The 22,460-nt window shown below is 47.1% G+C and overlaps 2 protein-coding genes across 5 annotated transcripts; one reads left to right on the forward strand and one right to left on the reverse strand.

Moving 5' to 3' along the window:
- Window positions 1-5: 5 nt before the first annotated feature.
- Window positions 6-21,675, reverse strand: stxbp4 (syntaxin binding protein 4). Of its 4 annotated transcripts, none has more exons than XM_061810544.1 (23): window positions 21,294-21,675; window positions 17,882-17,920; window positions 17,265-17,338; window positions 17,105-17,200; window positions 16,407-16,476; window positions 15,926-16,000; window positions 14,301-14,386; window positions 14,141-14,243; window positions 13,500-13,632; window positions 13,031-13,137; window positions 12,183-12,330; window positions 11,455-11,506; window positions 11,249-11,289; window positions 10,415-10,511; window positions 9,817-9,941; window positions 9,576-9,653; window positions 9,420-9,485; window positions 7,890-8,087; window positions 7,247-7,363; window positions 7,117-7,166; window positions 5,604-5,734; window positions 1,326-1,383; window positions 6-1,185 (listed from the first exon to the last, which is right to left on the reverse strand). In XM_061810544.1, exons 3-23 carry the CDS (start codon window positions 17,329-17,331, stop codon window positions 1,113-1,115), a joined length of 1,971 nt encoding a protein of 656 aa, XP_061666528.1. In that variant the 5' UTR covers window positions 17,332-17,338; window positions 17,882-17,920; window positions 21,294-21,675; the 3' UTR covers window positions 6-1,112. The 4 variants fall into 4 exon arrangements, with proteins under 4 accessions (XP_061666528.1, XP_061666527.1, XP_061666529.1 ...); XM_061810543.1 differs by having other exon boundaries at window positions 17,882-18,072; window positions 21,294-21,674; XM_061810545.1 differs by lacking the exons at window positions 6-1,185; window positions 1,326-1,383 and adding an exon at window positions 3,146-5,309 and having other exon boundaries at window positions 17,882-18,072; window positions 21,294-21,669.
- LOC133496017 (hydroxycarboxylic acid receptor 1-like) lies at window positions 19,056-20,943 on the forward strand (the record flags this gene model as incomplete). Its single annotated transcript, XM_061811125.1, has 3 exons — window positions 19,056-19,490; window positions 19,963-20,143; window positions 20,360-20,943. Coding segments are annotated over 3 exons (1,110 nt in total), but the record flags the coding sequence as incomplete, so codon positions are not given.
- Window positions 21,676-22,460: the final 785 nt, after the last annotated feature.

A 22,460-nucleotide genomic window follows, 5' to 3' on the forward strand; every position in this document is an offset into this window, starting at 1 on the left:
AACGTCACAAGTCGGACGACTTGAAACAAAGATGACACAAAAGAAGGAACGTCGAGCACTTGTGTGAAGTTTTACTGTGTGCGTGAAAGGGGCTCATTTTGAGTGCGATGAACACGCCAGAGGAAGTAGTCCCTCGTTGGGCGCCAGGTTCTGGCCCGGATGGACCGTCCGCCGTCCCAAAGTCTACCTGGCAACGGTTGCCACGGCGATGTTGCGCTCATCTAAGCAACGCCGCAGAAAGTCGAACAGACAAAACATGACAAAGGCCCCGGGGCAAAGGTCAGTTGCCCCCCCCCCCCCCCCCCTCAGCTTCATTTGGCGACCGATCGTTTGGTAGAATCTAATTTTGTGTGTCTTTATTTCATGTGATGTGGACTCATTTCTATTTCCTTTTCTAGCATTTTTATTTGGAGGCAATCACTCGCCGGCCGCGGTCCATTTGTTAGCGCGTCATTTGGTGCAGTTTGACTCGCCGGCGTTTCACTTGGATGATTTATGGATTATTCGGCCGTTACGTAAGCGCGGCCGCTCACGTTAGCGTCGAGCGCACAAACAGCCATCAAACCAAAAAATGGACTTCATTTGCGTGTTGCACTTTGGCGCCAGACACGCAGTCTTCATGACGGTCGGTGTGTTCATCTTTGCAAACAAATATTTGTGTCTTGCGTATTTTGACAGCCTTCCAGCTGCGGCCGTTGGACGCACACGCCACCTGACTCCGTGTGTGAGGAAGTAATCAGATTACTGGAGTCTTTTATTTGCTCACTTTGGGAGGAGGAAAAGGTACAAATCAGTTTGATGTTTGACGCAGTAACAGTGCGGCATTATCAGGAAAAAAATTATTTTCAACGCTCGATTAAGTGGCTTTTCCTAAACTTGCACTCGTACTTAGGGTACATTTTAGTTCCCCTACGAACGGAAAGTAGTTTTGGGCTCTTGTTCGAGAAAAAAGAAAGTGACAACGCCCCCATAAAAAGATACATAAACAGAAAGAGAAAACGCAGAGTACAACGTGAGGAATTTCAAGTAAGTTTGTAAAAACACCCCAAAAAGTACAAAAAAACCTCAAAAAGAAGAAGATGCCAAAAATGAACACTAAACGAACAAAAACACTACTCACAAGCAAATGGTCTCCATAACAACTTGAAGCTCCTCCCTCTTCTTCGTTGTCGTCGTGTCACGTGACTGACAAAAAAAAAAGGAAAACAGGTGACGTCGTGACGAGGTTGCCACGGAAACCCAGCGTCAGCATCCGTCGGGCCGAAGGAAGGCCAAAAAGTAAAAACATTTTTTAAAAAGTTCAAAATAAGCGTACGTATACGTACCCGATGAAGTATCTGACGCCGAGTTCCGTGTACGCCTTCTTGCAGCTGTAAAGAAGAACTGCCAGCGCACACAAAAATAATTGAAGAAATAATAATTGAAAAAAAAAAAAAAAAAAACATTTCAAATGAGCGACGGAGCCATTTGGTAAAATAAAGTAACGCCAAAGAACAAAAATTAGATCCACTCAATTGGATAGTTTATTGTAAGGAAGGAAATCAAAACACTTTTATATATGTACATGAAAGTGTTTCCATTTATTTTGTTATTTGGTATATTTTTACAAAATTAGTAAACATTAAAATGTAAACAAAAATATTATTAGCCCTAAAATAAATGGAACAGAAAGTATATATAATTACCCTACTTATAAAAAACTAACTTTTCAAAATGTATTTTGAGCAAAACTGTTCATGTGTGAACAATGAAAAGTGAGATTGATTTATAATATTAAAAAGAACTTTTAGGAGTGTTTTTAAAAATAATAAAATGCAGTCAGATTAACTTTTTACAAAGCATCTGCACTTACTATCAGGAACAAAAATTAAAGCATGACATTCAACAAATGGATATATACTTTATTAAATAATGGGTGACTTTATAATATTTACATTAAAACCTCGTCTAGAAAGGGCCTGGCCCTTCTGGCCCTTTAAAAATCAAATATGCCCTGAAATACTATAGCAACCATTAGCAATTAGCACGCGGGTCCCGATTGGATCAATGCCTCCACGAGGACGCATGGAGGGCAACCCATTGAGCGGCAGTTTGTTGTACTGCACGCTCACGAGCAAACTACAGTCGCGCACGCACTCGCGCATTACGTCCTTGCACCGCCTTTCAGGACAAACCTGGAAGAACTGACCACCACTCAATGTATTTAATTCAATCAGGTGTGCCTCAAGGATCCTTACTGGAACCACAGACATACTTGGAAAAAAAAAAAAAAAAAAAACGAAAGCACCGTGTCGCAAATGTTCCCGCCCGGAGAAAAGCCACACATCCACCGTGGGGAGAACATGCAAACTACACACGGGCGGGGTCGGGATTTGAACCTCGGTCCTCAGAACTGTGAAGCCAACGCTCACACACAGACTAAATCATTCAACAAAACTGGAAAAGGCAAAAATGACACATTTAACAAAAAAGGACAAAGGAATAACAAGGTAGTGCCCCAAAACGCAAGCAAATCCCACAAGACTGGAAGGAAAAATATGAACAAAGGACAGAAACAGCGACCACAAAGACCTGCGCAATGTTTTCTCTGCTCTCAATCTTATAATAAGATGATCATGATTGGTATTATGCGCCCGTGTCAATGTGTCATTTAGGTTCTGGACAGATTTCATGTCACCGTGCGCCGGAGCCTTTTCTTTGTGCTCGTGTCAGATAAACAGGAAAAGAAAAAAGCGGAAGACGAGCTCGTTTGCCATCTCGACGGCAACGCCGACCGAGGGGATGAAGGAGCTCCTTTGTCAGGCCCACAATGCAAAGCCACCAACCAGTCTTGACATCCATCCCGCTGACCCACTTTTTGGAAGACGCCCTGACACGAGCGCCCCCCAGGAAACCGGCAAAAAGCTCCTCCCGTGCGAATTTGGTTTTTTTTTTTTATCTACAATTCAGAATTAAAAAACAAAGACAAAAAAAAAAGTCCATCCTTCCATTCTAAGACAGGACATTTGACCCCGCAGAAAGGGCACAGAAACAAATACTGGGTTGCGCTTTGATGTCACAAAACACCCCAAAAACATTGCAAAATGTCAGCAAACATGCAGTAAAATGTGACAAACAAACATAAATAGAAAATGACATCAACCACTCAGAAGACGGCAAACTTTATTGACAGTTTCACGCTGATAAGAAAACAACTTTCACTTCTCAGAGACAAAAGAAAACAAAGAAGCCGTTAGCAATTGGCACGGGATTTACATAACGCGCGTGGAACACAAAGCAACAAAAAAAAAAAAAAAAAAAAAAAAGGACAAAATGGAACAAAAGCAGACCCAGGTGTCAAAGTCGAGGCCCGGGGGCAGGAGCCGGCCCGACGCGCGACTTCATGTGGCCCGGAAAAGCAAATCGTGCGCGTCGACTTCTGCGGTTCTTGTTCAAAATATGCGGCAACATTTCAAATTGTCCTTGTCATAAATGATAACATTGAGATGTTGCAATCATTTTTGTAAAAAAAAAAAAAAAAAAAAAAACATTTCCCTGGAGTTCTGATTACAAAACCGGCTCCGAAATTTTACGTGTGAATATGAGGAAGCGATTGACATTTTTAGGGTTTCACAGTCACCCCCAAAACCAGAAATAAACAGTAAAACAATGACTAAAATGGTTAAAGATAAAACACAAACTACAAAGATGGAAGAGAAAAAAATGAAATGCAACAAAAAGAAATGGAACAAAATAGAACCAAATGTGACAAAAATGTAGTACAAAGAAACCAAAAACAAATGATAAAAATTGCAAGAAAAAATGAAAAAAAATGGAGCCAATTTGTCATTGCATTGGAAACGGTACCCCCCAAAAAATAATAAATACATAAAAGTAACGGAGACGCCTAAAGCAATCAAATATATGACAAATTGTCACCGTAAAAATTAAAATAAACGCAAAAAAGCCAACAAAAATGTGACCAATTGTTATCAAAAACAGTAAAAAAGAAAAATATTAATTTCAACAAAAATGAGAGAAAAACAAGTGACAAAAGCATGAACCATATCACAAAAATGACCTTTTTCCCCAAATCAAAAACATTAAAATGCCAGAAAATATCACAAAAATTCATACATAGTGCAAAATAATGTAACAAAAAAAAAAAAAACAAAAGCATGACACCAATAATCCTATGTACTGAAAAGGTAACAAAAACATAAAAAGGCAACCAAAGATGTGACAAAATTGTCACCAAGGATAACCACAAAATGTAAAACAAAACAAAAAAAAAAACTATTAAAAGCTCAAGTGAAAATTTCCTGACGCTATTGTATAAAAAAAAAAAATCCCCAAAAATGAGTTAAATTGACAAAATCTTGTGTCCCCCCCGCCCAAAAAAAAAAATTGTAATCTTAAAACGCCAGCAAAAACAACTTGAAGCTCTTCAAAATATGACACCGAGGAGGAACGAAGCTTTATTGAGCAAGACAAACAAACAAGAACAAAGCGCACAAATGCGCCTTTTGGTATCCTAGCAACAGGTGATGAGGACGCAGCTGACAAAAAGCAGACGGGAGGCGGCTGCAAGGAAAACTCCCGCGTCCACACGACCTACTTTCTTCCTCCCTCCGTCCCTTTTCATCATGTGTGTGAGGTCATTAGGTAAGAGCCACCTTTGTGCTGGAAGACTGCAAGTGGCCATCTTGGCTCAAAAGACTTTTCTTGACATCGTCGTCTTTGCGCACTTTCTCGGGATTGCGGCAGGACGACGTCAAAAGGAGGGGAATAAAACGCCCTTCTTTGCATTTCCATTTTTTTTTAAACATACTTTTTATGTTCTTGCCACATTTTTTTGATGAAATGACGTCGCATACTTTACGCTGCTCTTTTCTCTCTCATTAAAACACACAAAAAAACACAAACGGCAAAAATTGTCGTCCTTGTTGATTCGGGGGAAGCTCCGAGAGATCCGTCGCATTTCCGTTCATTCCATCAGGGAAAGGAAAGTCACGCCATCCATAAAATTGTCAACGTCGGGCTAGCGCACGCCGGGCCAAGATGCGAGAAGGGGGGGGTTGCGCACTAGAAGGTCAGCGCTGAAAAATGGGGGAGGAGTCCCGCAAAAGGCCAGTCACCAATTTCGGGTCTTAACATCGCGACGGATTTGCCCACTGAAGCCACTTCTTCGCCTTAACTGCACTTGGACTTTGATCATGAGCAAGCATCAAAATACTTGATAATCAAATCTTTCTATTCATCAATTCTTTCATAAACTTCAAAGCGGAGTCAAAATCACAATCGGGGGGGACGTGACGAAGGCCGACACGCTGGTAAAAAAAAAAAAAAAAAAAAAAAAGCTCATTATTTTGTTGCCCGTCAAAAATTATTCCGAAGGAAGTTGAATAAAATGACATATTTGCTGATAAATGCTAGCTCGCTACGTGTCGCAGAGAAGCAGAAAGTCGGTGGCGCCGACTCCGTTCGGGTCTGTCTTGTGACCACCAGCAGCTGGCGCCGCTCAGCTCAATTTTGAAGCTGGCTCGTTGCCCCCCCCTCACATTTTCAAGACGCGTCACGTCGACGTCCCGAGTCGGACGAGCGGCAACCGAAACGTGACTTACCGTCCACTTCCAGGACGTTCCTGACGCTGGCGCTCAGCTCGTCCGCTCGCTTGGCCAACGCCGCCGCCGTCCACGAACTCTTCTCGTGTCGCGAGGGTCCGCCTTGAGGGACCCCCTCCGCGGTCACGCAACTGCACACCACGACGACAACCACACGTTAACATCTTAAAGTGTACCAGCGGAACAAACCACTTCGGTTCTCGTGGAGCAATAATCGCGTCAGAGGTGATTTCAAAGAAGAGAGACGGCGACGTGCCGTCGTTAAACAAGTGCACGTAACAAAATGGCCGGCAACAGCCGCTTCCGCTCGTGGAGGACGCCGCGCGGTCGGGACTTTTGTGAATGGACCTGGAAATCTTTTGTGTTTACGCACTGATAAAAAAAACAACAAAAAAACAAACAAACCAAAAAATGTTTCAAAATTGGTTTCAGCCTTTGAGAGAAACTCCAGCAATTAAGTTGCCGCTTTTGATCTCGGCGGCCGACAACAGGTGAGGAGGACGAAGCGGTGGTGGGGGCGGGGGCGGGTTATGAAACACGAGAGCCCCCCCCCCCACGCAATCTCACTTAACAGCCCGACCGACTGACCCCGTTGACCCAAGTGGACTTACACAAGAATCATGTCACCGAAATCAATCGCGTTTGCGCGGCAGAACCGACGAGACGCACACAGGAAATGGAAAGACAAAAAAAGAAGACGGCAATCAATACGAGATACTTTGACACAATCTGCTCTTTGCCAAAGATTGCGGATCACAAATCATCATCATCATCATCAGGTGCTCAAAAATGCCACGTCAAAAAATTATTTACTCATAAATGCTTATCAAAAAACAGCAATTTCTTTTTCTGCTAATAATGCCAGAGTCAAAAAAATGTTTGCAAATTCAGAAAATTTTGAAAATGTTTTTGCATTCTATCAAATGTATGATTTTTTTTTTTCAATTGCCACAAAATGATGCCCAAATATTGCTCAAAGAGTAAATGATGATAAATGATTTGCTGGTAAATGCTCGCTGCGTACTTTAAGTGTGACAAGTGAAGCGGTTCCGTGGCAAAAACTTTTGACATGAAACACGGTGAACCCCCCCCACCCCCCCCCCCCCCATCCCACCCAAACCCCCCGCCGTCGGCTAACGAAGCTCCGCGCCGGCGGGCGCTCATTAGCGCCCAGCGGCCAACCGCGCGCCCACCTGGGCCCAAGTGGGTCAAAGCGGGAAGGGAAGCCGACAGACCGACGGGAAAATTGCGCTTTAAAAACAAAATGTGACAAAGTTTCACTCCAGGAAACCGCATGCAACGTACCCAAAAGAATTTGTCGGAAAACCAGCCGAGGGAGGGAACCGTGCCAAAATATTTGAACCGGCCATTTCGGAGGAACATTTTAAAGGAAGCTTTAGTGGTTCTTTTGGGCCAACCCAAGCGGACGGAACCTTGGAAACGACGTTCGGCACAAGGCAAAAGTTTAGACAGCGGCGATCGAGTCGGAGGACGTGTTGGACTTTGACGGTACCTGAAGCTCTTGGTGGGCCCGAGTCCTTCAAGCAGATATTCTTGAACATTCTGGAGAGAGAGAAAAAAAAAAAAAAAAAGAGAGCAGAATTGTAACGCGGGTCTCCACGGACCGCCCCCGACATCCTCACCTGGACAAACGCCAGCAGTTTTGCGGTGGACATCGCCAAAGTCTTCTTGGCGGCGTCGCTCTTTCTCAGCTGACTTTCCAGCACGGCCGCTTTCTTCTCCAGCCGCTCGCTTTCCTCCTGCCGCGAAAAACGTCGTCAGCCCGACTCTTTCGCGCCCCCGCGGGGGACGTCGGCATTTATCCGTCCTCCGGTTGTTCGATCCGAGCCAAAGTGTTAACATGCGTCCGTAGCCGCGTTGGGATGTGGAGCCCGAGCCGCAAAATAGCCAAGAACTGCCAGCGTGACGGTTCCTTGGCACCAAAGCTCTACTTTTATTGCTTTGGCCTGAGCACAGTGTATAACAAGAGGATAGCGCCCCCTCCCCGATCTGCAAGGGTTCACCGCACACAGACGTAAACATTTTGTCCTCTGTGTGTTGCCATGGCAACCCTCAACAACATCGAGCGCTTTCCGAATTGATCCTCGCAGGGAGGGGTCGGCGTGTGGCGCCCCCCCCCCCCCCCATTTTTCCACCCTCTGAGCAAAACTCTTCTCCGAGCTAAACACGCGTGGCAATCGGCACGCAGAACCTTTCAAAAATGGAAACTCACTTGGGCACTAGCTAAGATGCAGCAAATAATATATTTCTATTTAATACAAGTACCTTGTGGTCCGGAAGGGGAGGGGGAGGGGGAGGGGCCTCTCTGGCCCTGTGAGCCTTCAGCTCGGCGATCTCGGCCTCCAGCAGCCGGACCGCCTCCTCGTAGTCCATCTCCATCCCGCAGGCTTGCTTCCGGGCCTCCTGGGCCAGCTGGACGCGAGCCCGCAGGGTCCGCGTCTCCTCCGCGGCCGCCTTGGCTTCCTGTCGGGGAAGACGCGTCGGTGAGGTGAAAGTTCCGCACGTGAGAGGGCAAAAAGGGCAACCGTTTGCAGGGGGGGGAATGAGTCCCTGCCATGTTTTATTTTCATGATGAACAATTATTATTAGAAACTATTCACGTTACAAGTGTCGAATGCATATGTAAATGTTTTACTTCAATCAAGTCAAGTGCCCCCACCACCACAGACCACATGTGGGCGGCGGATGCGACACAAGTTAAAAATACTTCTCCGCGTACACGCACAACTCGAGGGTCGATCATCTTTCACAGGGAGCCTCACGGCGGCACAAAGGTACCTGAACGCAGCACGGAGCTTTGTGACGTCACAAAGCAGCACCGAGCGTCCTCTTTGACAAGGTGACGTCGCGAGAGGTGTTCTTCTTTTTGTGCTGTCGTCTTTTTAGGCAACGTGCTGAAATGAAACCGCCGTGCGGATGATGGGCCCATTTTGAAAAGAACGCGTGTTCGCTCCCAAACAAAAAGTAAAAAAAGAAAAGAAAGAGGGCAGCGAGCATGCGGCTTGGACGTGATAACACGCGTTGGCATCTTTTCCTTCCTGACCTCCATCCATCCATCTTCCATCTTTCTATCCTCTCATTTCCTTTTTCTTCAACTTTCATTGCTGCTACGTTCATTTCAAACCTCCTTTTTTTTACTATGATGATTATTTTGAAATAAACCTTGCCTCTTGTCCACAAAACTTTTTTTTTTCTGTCGTGCTTCCGTCTGACTGACTCAAAGGATTTGCCACCACAGGTATGACACCGTTTTTATGAAAAAAATCGTTTTCATGTTAGCGATGTTAATGCCAAAGATGACACGAAAATCTCCCCCCCCCCCGAATCAAACGATCCCAAGCAGGCGTTTGTTGATGTAATTCATCAATTTCTACGACGGCGGCAAGACGAGCGGGAGCCGACGAGGCTTCGGCTGTGAATCACAAGCAAACAAAAACAAAGCAGGAAGCATTTTGTTTTTTTCGCCTCATTGCTCCCACGCCCGCCAGCCGAGCCCACTTTAGCTGCTTTAAAGATAAAAACTAAAGTGGAGGTGAGCCCACACGCACCTGCTGATCTATTTTAACCGCGCCGGGCCCACGCGGGCCCTCCCACGCTGCGCGAGAAGGCCAGCGAATGCTGCGGTTTCCATCGCAATGCGCCAGGATGCGCCAACAAAGCGCAATAAAAGTACAGAAATGCACCAGGAACCCGAACCCGAACGCGTCGGGATGGATGCGTCACGGCGTCACTCCAGTACCTGAACGCACGGGGAGGGAGGCTTCATTGCTTTGTCTTTTTCAAGCGTGTTCTAACCAGTTTGACGACGTCCAGCTCCTCCGCCATCTGCTGCCGGACCCCGCGACACTCCGACAGTTGATCCTGAACGCGACCGCAAAACAAGACAGCGAACAGGAAGTCAGCAGTTCCGAGCGTTCCGCGTCCCCGGCGGACCCAAACGTCAAATGTCACCTGCAGCCTCTTGATCTCCGCCAGCGCCTCCGCGTTCGCCTTCCTCAGGCGTTCCACGTCGTCACGAGCCGACGTCGACTGCCGCAAACACAAAATGTAAACGTGACGGCGCATTGCCACGTTGAAACCGGTTGAGCACGACAGAAGGCCGTGAGAGTACGAAAAGAATTCATTATTTGGATTTTCCACAAAAATTGCTTTATTCAAATATTCAATTGCAGTGATGCGTGTTTTGTCGTACCGGGCTGCAAGCGGGCACCTCCAGCAGACTCAACAGGTCATCGCACGTGAACTTTGACCCCGCGCGGGCGGCAGCGGCCTCGTCCGGCCGAGGCCCGAACGCCTCCCTGCTGGCGCTCTCCAAATCTGCCAAAGGAGTTCTTGACATGAGGTCACGTTTTTACAAGTAGGCAATTGGCCGACCGTCTCTTTGTGTGTTTGCTGTCGTCGTAGCAACAGCGGGACTAGTTGACATTCGTCACGCGGCAGCAATTCACACCGTCGACCGCCACGACGACGACTGCCAGCTACAACCACTACCACCGCCAGTTACATCATAAACTACTCCATCACTAGTCCGACTACTGCTGCCAGTAGCAACATGTGAGGCCCATCCCATATTAAATGCACCAACATTGGGCACATTTCAGGGAAAGAACATTTGGGAACGGCAACTCAAATGGAAAGAGCAAAAAAAAAAAAAAGCATTACTACTACTACTACGACTACATTACTGCAATACTAAACTCGACTACATTGCAGCAGGCAGGTGGTCCAAGGGCTGGTTTTTTTTTTTTGTTTATTATTTATTTATTTGTAGTCGTGAAGCAGGTTCTCACCCGCGCGGGTCACCGTCCCCGCCGGGTCGGCTCGCAGTCGGGACCGGAACGCCTGGCGCCGAGCGTCCGACGGCTTCAGGCCCAGCAGGTCCAGAGCCTGAACACGCACACGCGTCCGTGAAAGCGGATCAATACCCGTACGCGTCCTCCATTACAGTCATAACGGACTCGCAAAAAGTAGTTCTACGTGTCCAAATCTGGAGCGAGTCACGACAAAACGAGAAGAAGAAAAAAATCCAATACACAGCTACAAATATTCATTCATGAAATGAGACAACAGACATCCATTTACATTCCTATATTGTTGTATTAATACTCGGTTTATAGGAGCACTTCAATAAATACTGCAAGAGTTCATTTGTTTGAGTAACGCTGTAAAATTTGAAAATCTTTTCTGAAGGTCTGCGTCATTATCTCTTGTGTAAAATTCTCAAACTGATGAATTTGGGTTTTTCCTTCGCTGCAAGTAGCAAGATTTCAAATTTCCACAATTAAAATCATGACGTGCTTTATTCAGTGGCGAGTAAATCTGTATTATGCAGGAGGATCACTATTTTCAATTGGACTACTGAAAACGATTGGTTGGACTTTTTTGTTAATACGTAATATATGATGGAACTGTACCGTACACTGTGTGCATGTGTATATGTCTAATCAAGCGATGATTCTACTTTCCATGAGGAGTGCCAGAATATGATGGGGAGGTTGGAGCCTTGTCACGGCGCGCCCTCTAGCGGCCACGTTCATGCTGACTGTTGTCATGACAACAAGGGTAGTTGGCTACACATGCTGAAAGTGTGCAGGAATAAAAAAAGAATTGAAAAAAAATACCACCTTTTCAATTTGCTCCAATTTGAGATGACAGCTGCCGCCGTCTGTTAAAAAAAAACAAACAAAAACGCTCATCAATACATTTTTTTGTTGCCTTTCTGAGCACTTGAGGACACCGTAGGAAACAAAATAACGGATGAAGAAATCAGACTAAATATGGCCTGACATTATATTCATAATGTGTCTAACTGCAATGAAGGGATTCATACCCACGTCGGGGTCGGGCTCAGGCTCGGGCTCAGCTGCACTCGCTTGCGCCTGCTAAGAAATTTGAAGCAGATATAGAAACATATCAACACACACACACACACACACACATCTTCACTCGATTTGCGATCAGTTTCGCTCGTCGCTCAGTAAGAGCGACGCCGGCCGCCCGATTTGAGCGACAAGCAATGTGTCTCTATATCACGGAAAGTAATCAGATTACAGTAACTCTGTCAGGCTAGTCACAGTTACAATTAAGTCAAGAAAGAGTCTTACTTTACTCACTGTACTTTTTTTTTTTTTTTTAGAACGCATTCAGGTACTTACTTGTACTACGTTGCCACTGAGTAGCTCGTTTTACGTGGCTTCAACTCAACTAAGTTATTAGTTGTTATTGTTTGACATTCCGCAAGTCGTGTGACGCGCATTAGCAAGTGACGGCTACGGTTTGGATGAGACTTTTGTTCTTGTTCTCGTTCAGTGATCTTCGCGCTGATGGGAATTCAAACGTTACTTGCAGGCCAACTTCCAACACATTTGAAATGCAGTCATCACTGAAGGGAAGGAAAGGAAATTACTTTTAACGTTCGTTTCAAGTTCTGACAAAATATTGTCAATAAATATGCCTGAAATCCGTTCGGTTCGGCGTGAAGCGCGGCCGTTTGACGAAGTTGTCATTTTCTCTTTTTCCCGTCACCTTCAGCCGTTTGCGAGCCAGCACGTACACTACCTGGCCGATCCGGCCGGAGGCGAGCTCGGTGACCGGGACCGGCGGCGGACCGCCGCGGGGCCCCCCGACCACGGGGCTGCGAGGGCCGCTGCTGGAGCCGGACGAAGTCCGACGCCGGATGAAGGCCACTTCCACGGTGGGATCCGGTCTGGGGTGCGGACCGCGAGCAAAACTTCATTTCAGGTTTGCTTTTCACAAATTCACCTTTTTCATAGGAAATGACGAATTAGCATTGATGTTGCGCTTGTTCTAACCAGAGGTTTGAACACAAACACATGATGATAGATGGACAACCTATTTTCTCAGGCGTAGATTCTTTCATGGAAGTGTCCCTTAGTGAGTGAGTGACCCGTGAAAGTCTTCTTTTCTATCTAATGTACGACTATATTATACTGCCCCCGAGTGGCAAAAGCGCACACATCACAAAGAGGACAATGTTGAACATAAAATCAACCATGAGATCACAACGCAGTTTCATTCTTTAAACTCATATTGTAACTGTATTATTTTTTGATATTTTTATTTCTTATTATTGTAACATTTAATACTTTAGACTGCTTTTTTTTAATGAATGAAATAAATGCTGGTTGGGTTTTTTTTTTTTTTTTTTTTTTGCTGGAAAGAATAAATGCAATTCCCACTTATTGCCATCAATTTTTGAAGAAAGCGGAAAAGGACCACGTTGACGTGATCTCAAGCGAAAGACAAAAATGTACGTCAAGGGGGAAACTGTGTTTTTTTTCCAAGAAGTTGTCGAGTTTTCAACACGTGTATGCCTGCATTTCCAGCAAATTTTGAGGATGGCAAAGAGCCGAGCCGAACTTCCTTTAGCGGACAAGATGGCGGACCTGAGTTTGGTGCGGGCCAGGATGGTCCGGGCCTCTTCGTACGTCACGCCGATGAGCGATTCCTTGTTGACGGACACCAGCTGGTCTCCCACCTGCAGCCTGCCGTCCTGCGCGCCAAAAGGCCAACAAGAAACAGTCAGTCCCAAAGGTTTTTTTTCCATGCTTCGGCCAATGTTCTTTTTACGGATTCATTTTTTTTTAAAGTTTGGAATTTGTGTTCATGATTTAACGGCGCGATCAATTCTTTGCGCTGCTCCTTCTGGTGTGGCCGCCTCGGCCACCGGGGGGCAGTATAACACAGACCCAGATGAGGAAGACTCGCCACTCTTCTCGGTTACTCAATAAGCTGCAATCATTTGTATCATTTTTTTGGCAGAGTCCAAAGAGGACAGGCCCGTGAATATTGCGAGCGGGCTGGGGGTCCGCTATATCCTCTCGTCCGCAAAACGCCGCTCAAGCGTCGACCCACCTTCTGGCAGTCGCCTCCCGCCGCGATGTCCCGGATGAAGACCATGGGACCTTCGGCCCGGTTGGCCCCGCCCTTGACGACCAGGCCCAGGCCGCTGCCCTTGGCGATGCAGATCAACTGGATTACGCTGTGGCTGCAAACACAAACCCACATGAAGTGACGCTTCCCTTCCCATCCCGTCACAAGCGTCTCTCGCTGCCAATGACGGGCTCGCGTGGTGGTGGCGATAAATGCTTGTCTTGTATCAAACTAACATGTTATTATGCCACCTTATTATTTGAGCTCACTGGTTTGGTAAAGCAGGGGTTGTGGGTTCGTATCCCGCTGGGGCCTCCACTCCCTGAGAAGGGTCGCGTCAGGAAGGGCATCCGGCGTAAAAATTGTGCCAAACGTATATACGCGTTCATCTGAGATGACACGCGAAAGGGACAAGCCGAAAGAAACACACAATTATTTGAATATGTTCAGTATGTCCGTATTGTATTTTTTTTTAACCTACTTTTGACCTCTTTTACTTGACAACTATACTACTACTGTTTTGTTTTTATTCAGTTTTTTGATGCACTCGCTGGTAGGGCTGTGATCCTTCATTTTCCTGAGGGAACCCCCCCCCCCCAAGGGACGCGTGTTTCCGGGCCCACCTGAAAGCGGGCGTGGCCGCATGGGCGTAGACAGGGGCTCCTTCTTTCGGGCCGAGCGGCCGGGGGCTCTCGGACGCCGAGGCGGCGGCGTCCGGCGGCTTGCCTGCACGGACGCACATTCAGGACTTGAATCACACTTGCTGTTCTTCTCGGGTTTCACCTGCAGACTGCCGAGTCGGGGAGATGCGGCCGGACGGCGCCGAGGGGGCGGAGCCGTACTTCTCCATCAGCTCGGAAAACTCCCGCCTGCAGACCGCGACGGCAAACAAAGCATCGTGACATGAATGAAGGAATGAATAAATCAATTACTTGCTGTAAAAATACAAAAACCCAACATATTTGCAGTTCGGCATTCGCAAAGTCACCAACTAGCGTTTTTGATTTTTTTTCCCTTTGCAACCAATACTCCATCTTTTGCAGGATTTAATTTTTTTTTTTTTTTTGCACTCAGGCGAAAGCAATAAGAGCATATCGTAAACTGCATTATTTATTGATCATTTATTTGTATTTTGTGATTGGCTTGTGACCAGTCTGTGTGCGTGCTAGTAATTACCTGTCTGTACAATAAATTGGAAGTTTAGTTTGAAAAGAAAATCATTCTTTCAAATATTTATATTAAGTATTATTTAATAATTACTAATTAACCATTTCATAAAATAAATACAAGAGCAGGTACATGTAAAAATGCATTTGATGGAAATTAAATTAACCAATTCAATACGATAGCCGTGATGGAAATGATTCACAAGTGTGTCATTTTAAATATGTGAAGACGGGACGCTGCACCTCAGGTTAGCGTGAGCGTTAGCATTGGCGTAACGTCTGAAGGCCGTCGGGTGGATCACTAAGCGTTGGCTTGCATCACGCTGACGCACAACGAAGGCAACAACAAACAAATGTTTTGTTCCCAATTTCCTGACGTCGCTTTGGTCCCTGCAACGCTTCCGCTAGCCTTCTAGCGCGCCGCTAATTGGAACGAGAGGCCGAGTCCGAGTGACGGAGCCGCCGACCGGGCAATGTTGACGTTGCGGCCGTCAGCGCAAACGCGGCGTGACGCGGGAAAAGAGGCCGGGACGGCAGAGTGTCCCGTCGCGTCACCTCAGCTGACACCCACCTCTTCTCCCCGAGGGAAAAAAAAAAACAAAACACTGACGCCTGACCTTCGACGGAGACGAGCGCGACCGCGTCACTTGTTGTCGCGGGCCGGGTTTTCGTCACCGAGGCCGTCAGTTAATCCGCTCGATACCATCGGCGACTATCACCTCACAAACCGACAATAAGATTCCCAAAATGCATCAACGGCACACAAATGCATATACTGTCAATAGTTTCCTAATGACGTGACAATAAAATGCCCCAACGTGATTATTACAAACCGCAAAAGACGTGTTTTGTTAGCTGAAGGGTTGCCGGCCAATCAGAAATCAGGAAATTTGAAATCTGACTGATGAAATCAACTGTCCGACCCCCAAACATTTGTGGTTCTGCATTCGCTGACTTTGGGAGACTAAACTGTCCGCCATTATTCATCGTAAAACCGACCGACCGACCTATGCGCTGTTTTTGTGTGCTTAGGCAAGACTGGTTGTGAAGGCCCTGCGAATATTAAATCGAATGGCAACACTGAAGATGGAATCTGATTGGACGACAAAAAAAACAAACAAAAAAAAAAAAAAAACCAGCGTCCACATACATGTATGTACTGGAAGCAGGGCCTCCAAGAGAAATACCAACAAATTGTTGAGAAAGATATGAAATTAAAGATGCTTGAGGAGGTGGAGCTACCTGGAATCATCGTCCCTGGCAACCAGCAGCGACATGCGATTGGACAGCGACGCCGTCCTCAGGATCTCCACCGCCCTGCGAGCAAATCCAACGCACGCTCGTGAGGAAAACTTTTTGGATTCCGTCACACCGGCAAGAAGTCGCTCCTAAATAAATTCCCACGTGGACGCCGCCGTACCTTGGCACATTTTGCCCTGGTTGCAATTTATCAAAGTAAAATCCCATCATGATGGAATCAAACTTTAATAAATTGACTCCTGGGTAAAAATGATACATTTGTGCTGTATGCAATCCTATTTTGATCTGATCACGCCTGGAATGAAATCAGAACCACATAAAAATCCCAGAAAGTCAGCCGTGAATACAATCGTGCCAAGATGAATAATTCAAGGGTGGACGCGTCGTTCCCGCACAGCATCGCACGCGTGTCGCACGACAACTACACACTCCCGTGTGTGTGTGACGTCGCAAAGTCATCAACCTGTCATTGGTGACGCCGCTCAGGCTGATGTTGTTCACGTCCACAATCAGGTCGCCCGGCTGAAGCCGACCTGCAACACAGACAAAGAAAAATAGCAATCGGGAAATCAGTTCTTCCTTTTATCAAAGCGGAGAATACGAATGAAAATCATCTCGGAAAAATCCATAAGACCGGCCAAATAAACACTTTCGCATGAATATTTATGTCCGCGCCCAAGTTAAACCCAAAGAATCTGAGATGGCTCGTCGCTTTCCGACATTCTCGGCTACATGGACGACAAACGCCCCAAAACTTACGTTATGAGACAAAAATGACTCATTTTGGGACAAACGCAATTACAGGCACGGGGAGAACGTAAACTCCTCATCAGCGGGGGCCGAATTTGAATCCCGGTCCCCAGAACTGTGAGCCACTTCAGTCGTCAAATATACACATTTTCATCCTCTTGGCACCTTTTGTCTCTGAGTGGGAAACTTTTTTTGGGTCATTTTCTCAAAGTGATGTGATACAAAGGTCTCCTCTGGAATACTTCAAAGAGAGCCTTTTAATACGTCGCAGGATATTTCAATCGGATCTCTCGTCAGCTCGCGTGACCGGTCTGGAAAGTTTGCCCCGTGGCTTCACTGGACATTTCTTACATACTGAGCGTGTATAACCCAAACTATCATCAAAGAGGATAAGAGAGAAGTGGACCGGACCGTCGAGCGCGGCCAGCCCTCCGGCGACGACTCTCTTGATGAAGACGCCAAAGTCCTCTCCCGTCGTTTCTCTGTAGCCGCCGATGATCTTGACACCTGCGTGAGCAAAACGGCCGAAAATCAGCACGGCGCAAAAGCGCGAGCGGCGAAGGAGGCTGACCGAGTCCTCGCTTGCAGTTGCCGAATTCCAGCCGGCGGACGGCTCGCCCGACGCCGTGCGGGCCCATGTTGGTCCTGAACGCACACAAAGCATCCAAAACGATGGGTTAGGGTTAGACGTCAAGCCTCAGAATCAGCTTGAACGGTCCAGTGCGTAACAACACGGCACCACGTTCAGAACAAGTCTTAGTTTTGCCTTCCCGCGCTCGCCAATGTTAAACTTTGGAATTATGCAGCAATTCCCACTCTGCGGGGTTACACTAATGGAGCGAAATGAACATAATGCAAAAAAAAAAAAAAGAAACGAGGCGCCCAATGAATAAATCATCTGGCATCGATCAGTAGAATCATGATTATGAGCTATGTTTAGCAAACAAATCTTCCAATGAATAAAAGAACAACTCCGATCTGCACAGGAAGTGTTTCAGTGTTGTCGTCTCTCTTAAAGGGCCGGCGCACGCTTGTGTGCCATCAGCAGCATGAAAATATCAACATTGAACACACACGAGGCCACCAACGAACAAACGCTGACGACGACGACGACGACGACAGCACGAGCACGAGCACTTGACCTCCGGCATGCAAATGAGGCGGTAGGGAATGAGGCAAGGAGCTCACCAATAGGGCAGCGACAGCCCATCCAAGCAGCTCGGCTTCCTGCGGGAGAAATGACATCGCACGACGTCAGCGAGAGGACGGGCGGCCAATGGCGTCCACGCGCAGACGCGCACGTGCACGCGCCGCCATGACACGACCGCGCTTGTCGCCGAGGAAGACGTTGACGGGACGAGGCCGGTGTGGAAATCCGCCTAGATGGGGAGGCACACGCGTGCACGCACGCACGCACGCACACACACACCTTTACACGCTAATCCCTGCTGATACCTGGCCCACACAAACACACACAAGTATGCAAGACCACATTCACTTGCGTAGACGCAGTAGACACACCACACACACACACAATCTAACAAAAGAACACACGCACGCACACTCAGACACACAATAGCATCGATAATGTGCCGACAACTGGCGGGTTAAGATTGCAAAGCATCTTCTGGCATCTTGCGGCTTTTTCCAAGTTTTGGCATTCAAAAATGAGACCGCTAGCGATTAGCACACCGAGGCTAACGTGGCGGCCGCTGACATTTTTTTTGTTTTGTTTTTTTGACGCCGACCCCGATCGGTCGCTTCTACCACTTCCCACGTGTGCCAAGCGTGTAGCGAAACCGCAGTACACACGAAAGCGAGCGCTTTCGTCACATTCAACGGGACGCCACAAGTACCACAAAAAGCTCAAACGAACGCTACGTCATCAGCAATAAATGTAACTTTTCATTTGTCAAGTTGTTTTGATTGTAGAAATATTAATTTTTAATTTAATGAATTGAACTACGTGAAGCGCTTGATGAGTCTTCTCAATGATTATGATATATGGCAAAAAACAAGATAGAATTTGCATCTAAATGGTGATTGTTGTTGAGTAGGAATGACATTTTGAATCAAGTAAACCTACATGCTTAATCATCATGAGTTGCAGCTCGAGTTATGACTTTGTTCCTGATTTCATTGTATTAAAATTACTGTTTTTTAATCAATTTCAAGACCATTTTGCTTGTTTCCTTTGCACACTTGTTACTGAATTCTACTATCTCCGCGTTTTGTTTTGTCTTGTATTTTTGGTTTTGTTTTTGCCCAACACGAGGAGGGGAAAATGAAGAGCAGAAAAGTTGAAGATGTGGAAATAAAGTGCTTTTTTTGGGGGGGCGGGGGAGGGGGGGTGAAGTAATGCAAAAAGCAGAAGGAGCAAATTTCCTGCGTCTCGAAATCACAAACAGTCTTCAAGAGGTCAGCGATGGATTCGGAGACGACGACCACGCCGGCGCCGGGCGGGGGGTGCCCGCCGGTGGGCATTCAGCTGGAGGGCGTGATCCTGCCCCCGATGCTGATCGTGGACGTGGTCCTGGGCCTGCTGGGCAACGTGGTGGCTCTGTGGATCTTCTGCTTCCGGATCAAGTCGTGGAACGCCAACATCGTGTTCCTGTCCAACCTGGTTCTGGCCGACTTCCTGGCGCTGGTCAGCCTCCCGCTGCGCATCGACGCGCTCCTGCGGGGCCACTGGGTGTTCGGCGACGCGGTGTGCCGCCTCAACCTCTTCCTGATGTTCACCAACCGGACCGCCAGCATCGCGCTCATGACCGTGGTGGCCTTCTACAGATACTTCAAGGTCAAAACGCCGACTACGTTGCTACGACCAAGCAATGAAATTAGGGAATTAGCTAAGAAAGGACGTCGTTGGGTATAACTACCGGGTGGTGCTTGGAAAAATACGTCACGTTTGAGTCTACAGGTCGGCCGGTTTGCGAGCCAATCGCAAGCGTCGGCTTTGGGAGGCAGAAGATCCACTGGATGCGCAATAATCCGTTTTTCAAGACTACATTTCCATGCATTTTATAATTAAATGACATAATCCTATGACATATAATCAGTTGCTCTCTCTTATGACATGTAATCGGTTACTTTCCAACACGGGAAACGCAAGAATGGTCTCCGGTTAAATGCCAGGACACAAACGGGTTTTCACATACTTTGCGAAGCTAACACGCGCGGCGAAAACCCCTCGTCGGATTCCAACCCGAACGCTTCGACTGCGCCCCAGACGCGCTATCCGCTAATGTCGCCGTGCTGCGTGCCCACAGGTGGTCCACCCTCACCACCGCCTGAACCGCATGAGCAAGCGGCAGGCGTGGGCGTTGTCGCTGGTGGTGTGGCTGCTGGTGGGCGCCCCCCGCGTGCCCATGCTGGCCTACAACCACATCAAGGACATCCGAAATGCCCGCCAGTGCTTCTTCTTCACCTCCTACAAGGAGGCCTCACGCGGTATCTACCCCCCCCCCCCCCACACACACACACACACACACACAAAGGAGGGACTACTGTGTCTTCAAAAAAGGTCCCGAGTATCGCCCTCCGCCAGCAGCGGTCCACTGTGCTTTCCGGAGTACATTAGCGCGTGCTACTAGGCCGTAAAAAAAACTTTGGGGAAAGTGCTGGAATACGCCCTTTCCATAATCTCTGGCAATCATCTTTCCGCAGGCATCGTCATCCTGGTGGCGACGCACCGGGTCCTGACGGTGGTGGAGTTTTTCGTCGGGCTGGCTTTGCTGGCGTTTTGCTCGGTGAGGATTTCCCGCTTTGTGAAGCGGCGGCAGATGGGCAAAGCCGACAAGGTGCGCAAGGCCATGCGGGTGTGCGGGGCCATCGTGGCCATCTTCCTGGTGTGCTTCCTGCCCACCACCGTCACCACGCTGGGGCTGTGGCTGGGCCGCGCCCTCCGGCCGGGGGACTGCGCCCTCTTCTACGCGTTCACCCAGCTCACTGTCGTCTTCCTGGGCTTGAACTTCCTGAACTCGGCCCTGGACCCCATCGTCTACATCTTCTCCAGCTCCGTCTTCAGGAAGGAGGTCTTGGCGGTCGTCCCCAGCAGACTCCGACGCCGGCGGGGAGAAGACATCCGGCGGTCCGCGTCGGCGTCGCAGTCCACCAGCCAGGTGGAGCTGGAGAACGTGAGGGCCGCCCCGGCCGACTAAGCCTTGTGATAGGGGGACGCCCCATTCCAGTACAAATAAACATGATACGCATTTGATTGAATGAAATGGTGGTCACGTGACCTACGACTGACTCCCTTATTTCCGCAGTGACTGGCGACGGCTTTTTTTTTTTTTTTTTTTTTTTTATATCCAGTCCTACAACCCTTTGTTTGTGCAACGCCTGGCCTTTCACGCTCATGAGTGCAGTCAATTCCATATTCCATAGTTCCATTTAAATACGAGCAGCCGCCACATATGAAAGAACGCATTAAAGACATTTTGCACATGAACTCCATCCAGCACTAGTGAATGACAGCACCGCCAAGTGGACAAATGGTGCAAGTACAACAACACGTCTACGCGTTTTGTTTCTTTGAACTTGTTTACGTCCCACAAAAACGAGTGACAATAGAAAATGCGCGACATGTAAAAGTACATACCCCGTGCTTCGTTCATTTCCACGTGGCTTCTATTGGACACACAAACAAAAACCCTCTTCGCACTCGTTTCTTCCTGTTTTGCTTCTTCCATTACTCGAGTTGGGCTTGCAACAAGATGACAAATGACCTCTAATTTTAGGACAAACTGTTGAATCGCCACATTGGCCTATTAAAGAAAGCGGGTCGCGTTTGCCATCTGTAGAGTTTGAAGAAATGTTAAGACACTGCAATGCCTTCCGCAAAGTCCGCTAGCTAAACTCGTCTCGCAACGCCCGGAAATTAAATAAAACGCGCCAAAAGGCACTTCCGTAAAAAGCATTTTTAAATTCCTGCAAATGTATTCCATTTTAATACAGTACTGTAATCGCTTAGTTTATTCCTATAAAATGTATCGGATTGAAAGACTACATAATTGAATTTTATAATTAAATGCATCTTTTTGTACTTTGAGTTTAAACTGATTCTATTTTTGTACACGTTTGAACTATTTTTAATGGATTCATGAAAAGAGGGGCCATTTGTCCTGGGGGGGAGGGCAGGAAGTCAGCATTTAACAAAAGCTTGTCAACCACTCAATTTAAAAGGAAACAGATTTGAAATGTTCATTTTATCAATTTAACTCGAATTTTGAATGACATTTTCTAGACCCAAAAAAAAAAAAAAAAAAAGAAATTTTGAGTTCAATTTTCATAAGTGCACTTGTTGAAATTGAATACATGCATATTTGTCTGCCCATGCGTGTATGCTAGTCAAGCTTCGAGTAACGACAACGGCTCCGACCACACACGATTAGAGTGGAGAGCCTCCGCATCACCACCATCATCATCTTTCGCTTTCCTCTGCGGCACAATCATCGGTTCCCAGCTGCTTTGCATCAAGATGTCAGTTTTGAAGTGCACTTTCGGACACCACAAAATGAAACGTCATCACCGTGGCAACCTGACAAGGAAGTCTGAACGGACAGTGACGCGCGAATCCGTATTTGTATCGCGAGTCCTCGTCAAATTCTAAGTCGGTCGAAATAGCAGAAGCACTTGTCAGCCCCGCCTGAACAAGGCAAATTTGACGCTACGTACGTCATACTGAATTCATCTCCATCATACTTTTTCAAGCTTAACCCACAGAAATAAAATGAGACTAAACACAAAGATTAGAGATTTTAGGACT

Source organism: Syngnathoides biaculeatus, chromosome 22 (assembly GCF_019802595.1).
Source record: "Syngnathoides biaculeatus isolate LvHL_M chromosome 22, ASM1980259v1, whole genome shotgun sequence".
Lineage (NCBI taxonomy): Eukaryota > Metazoa > Chordata > Actinopteri > Syngnathiformes > Syngnathidae > Syngnathoides > Syngnathoides biaculeatus.

What these genes read in the sequence shown, in the direction of transcription:
- stxbp4 (XM_061810544.1), bottom strand. Translation starts at nt 17,331, where the DNA reads ATGGGCCCGCACGGCGTCGGGCGAGCCGTCCGCCGGCTGGAATTCGGC. An exon ending in GCGGCCACGCCCGCTTTCAG is followed by an intron (nt 13,633 to 14,140) that starts GTGGGCCCGGAA and finishes TTGTGTTTGCAG; the next exon opens with CCACAGCGTAATCCAGTTGA. An exon ending in CGGGAGGCGACTGCCAGAAG is followed by an intron (nt 13,138 to 13,499) that starts GTGGGTCGACGC and finishes TTTGGCGCGCAG; the next exon opens with GACGGCAGGCTGCAGGTGGG.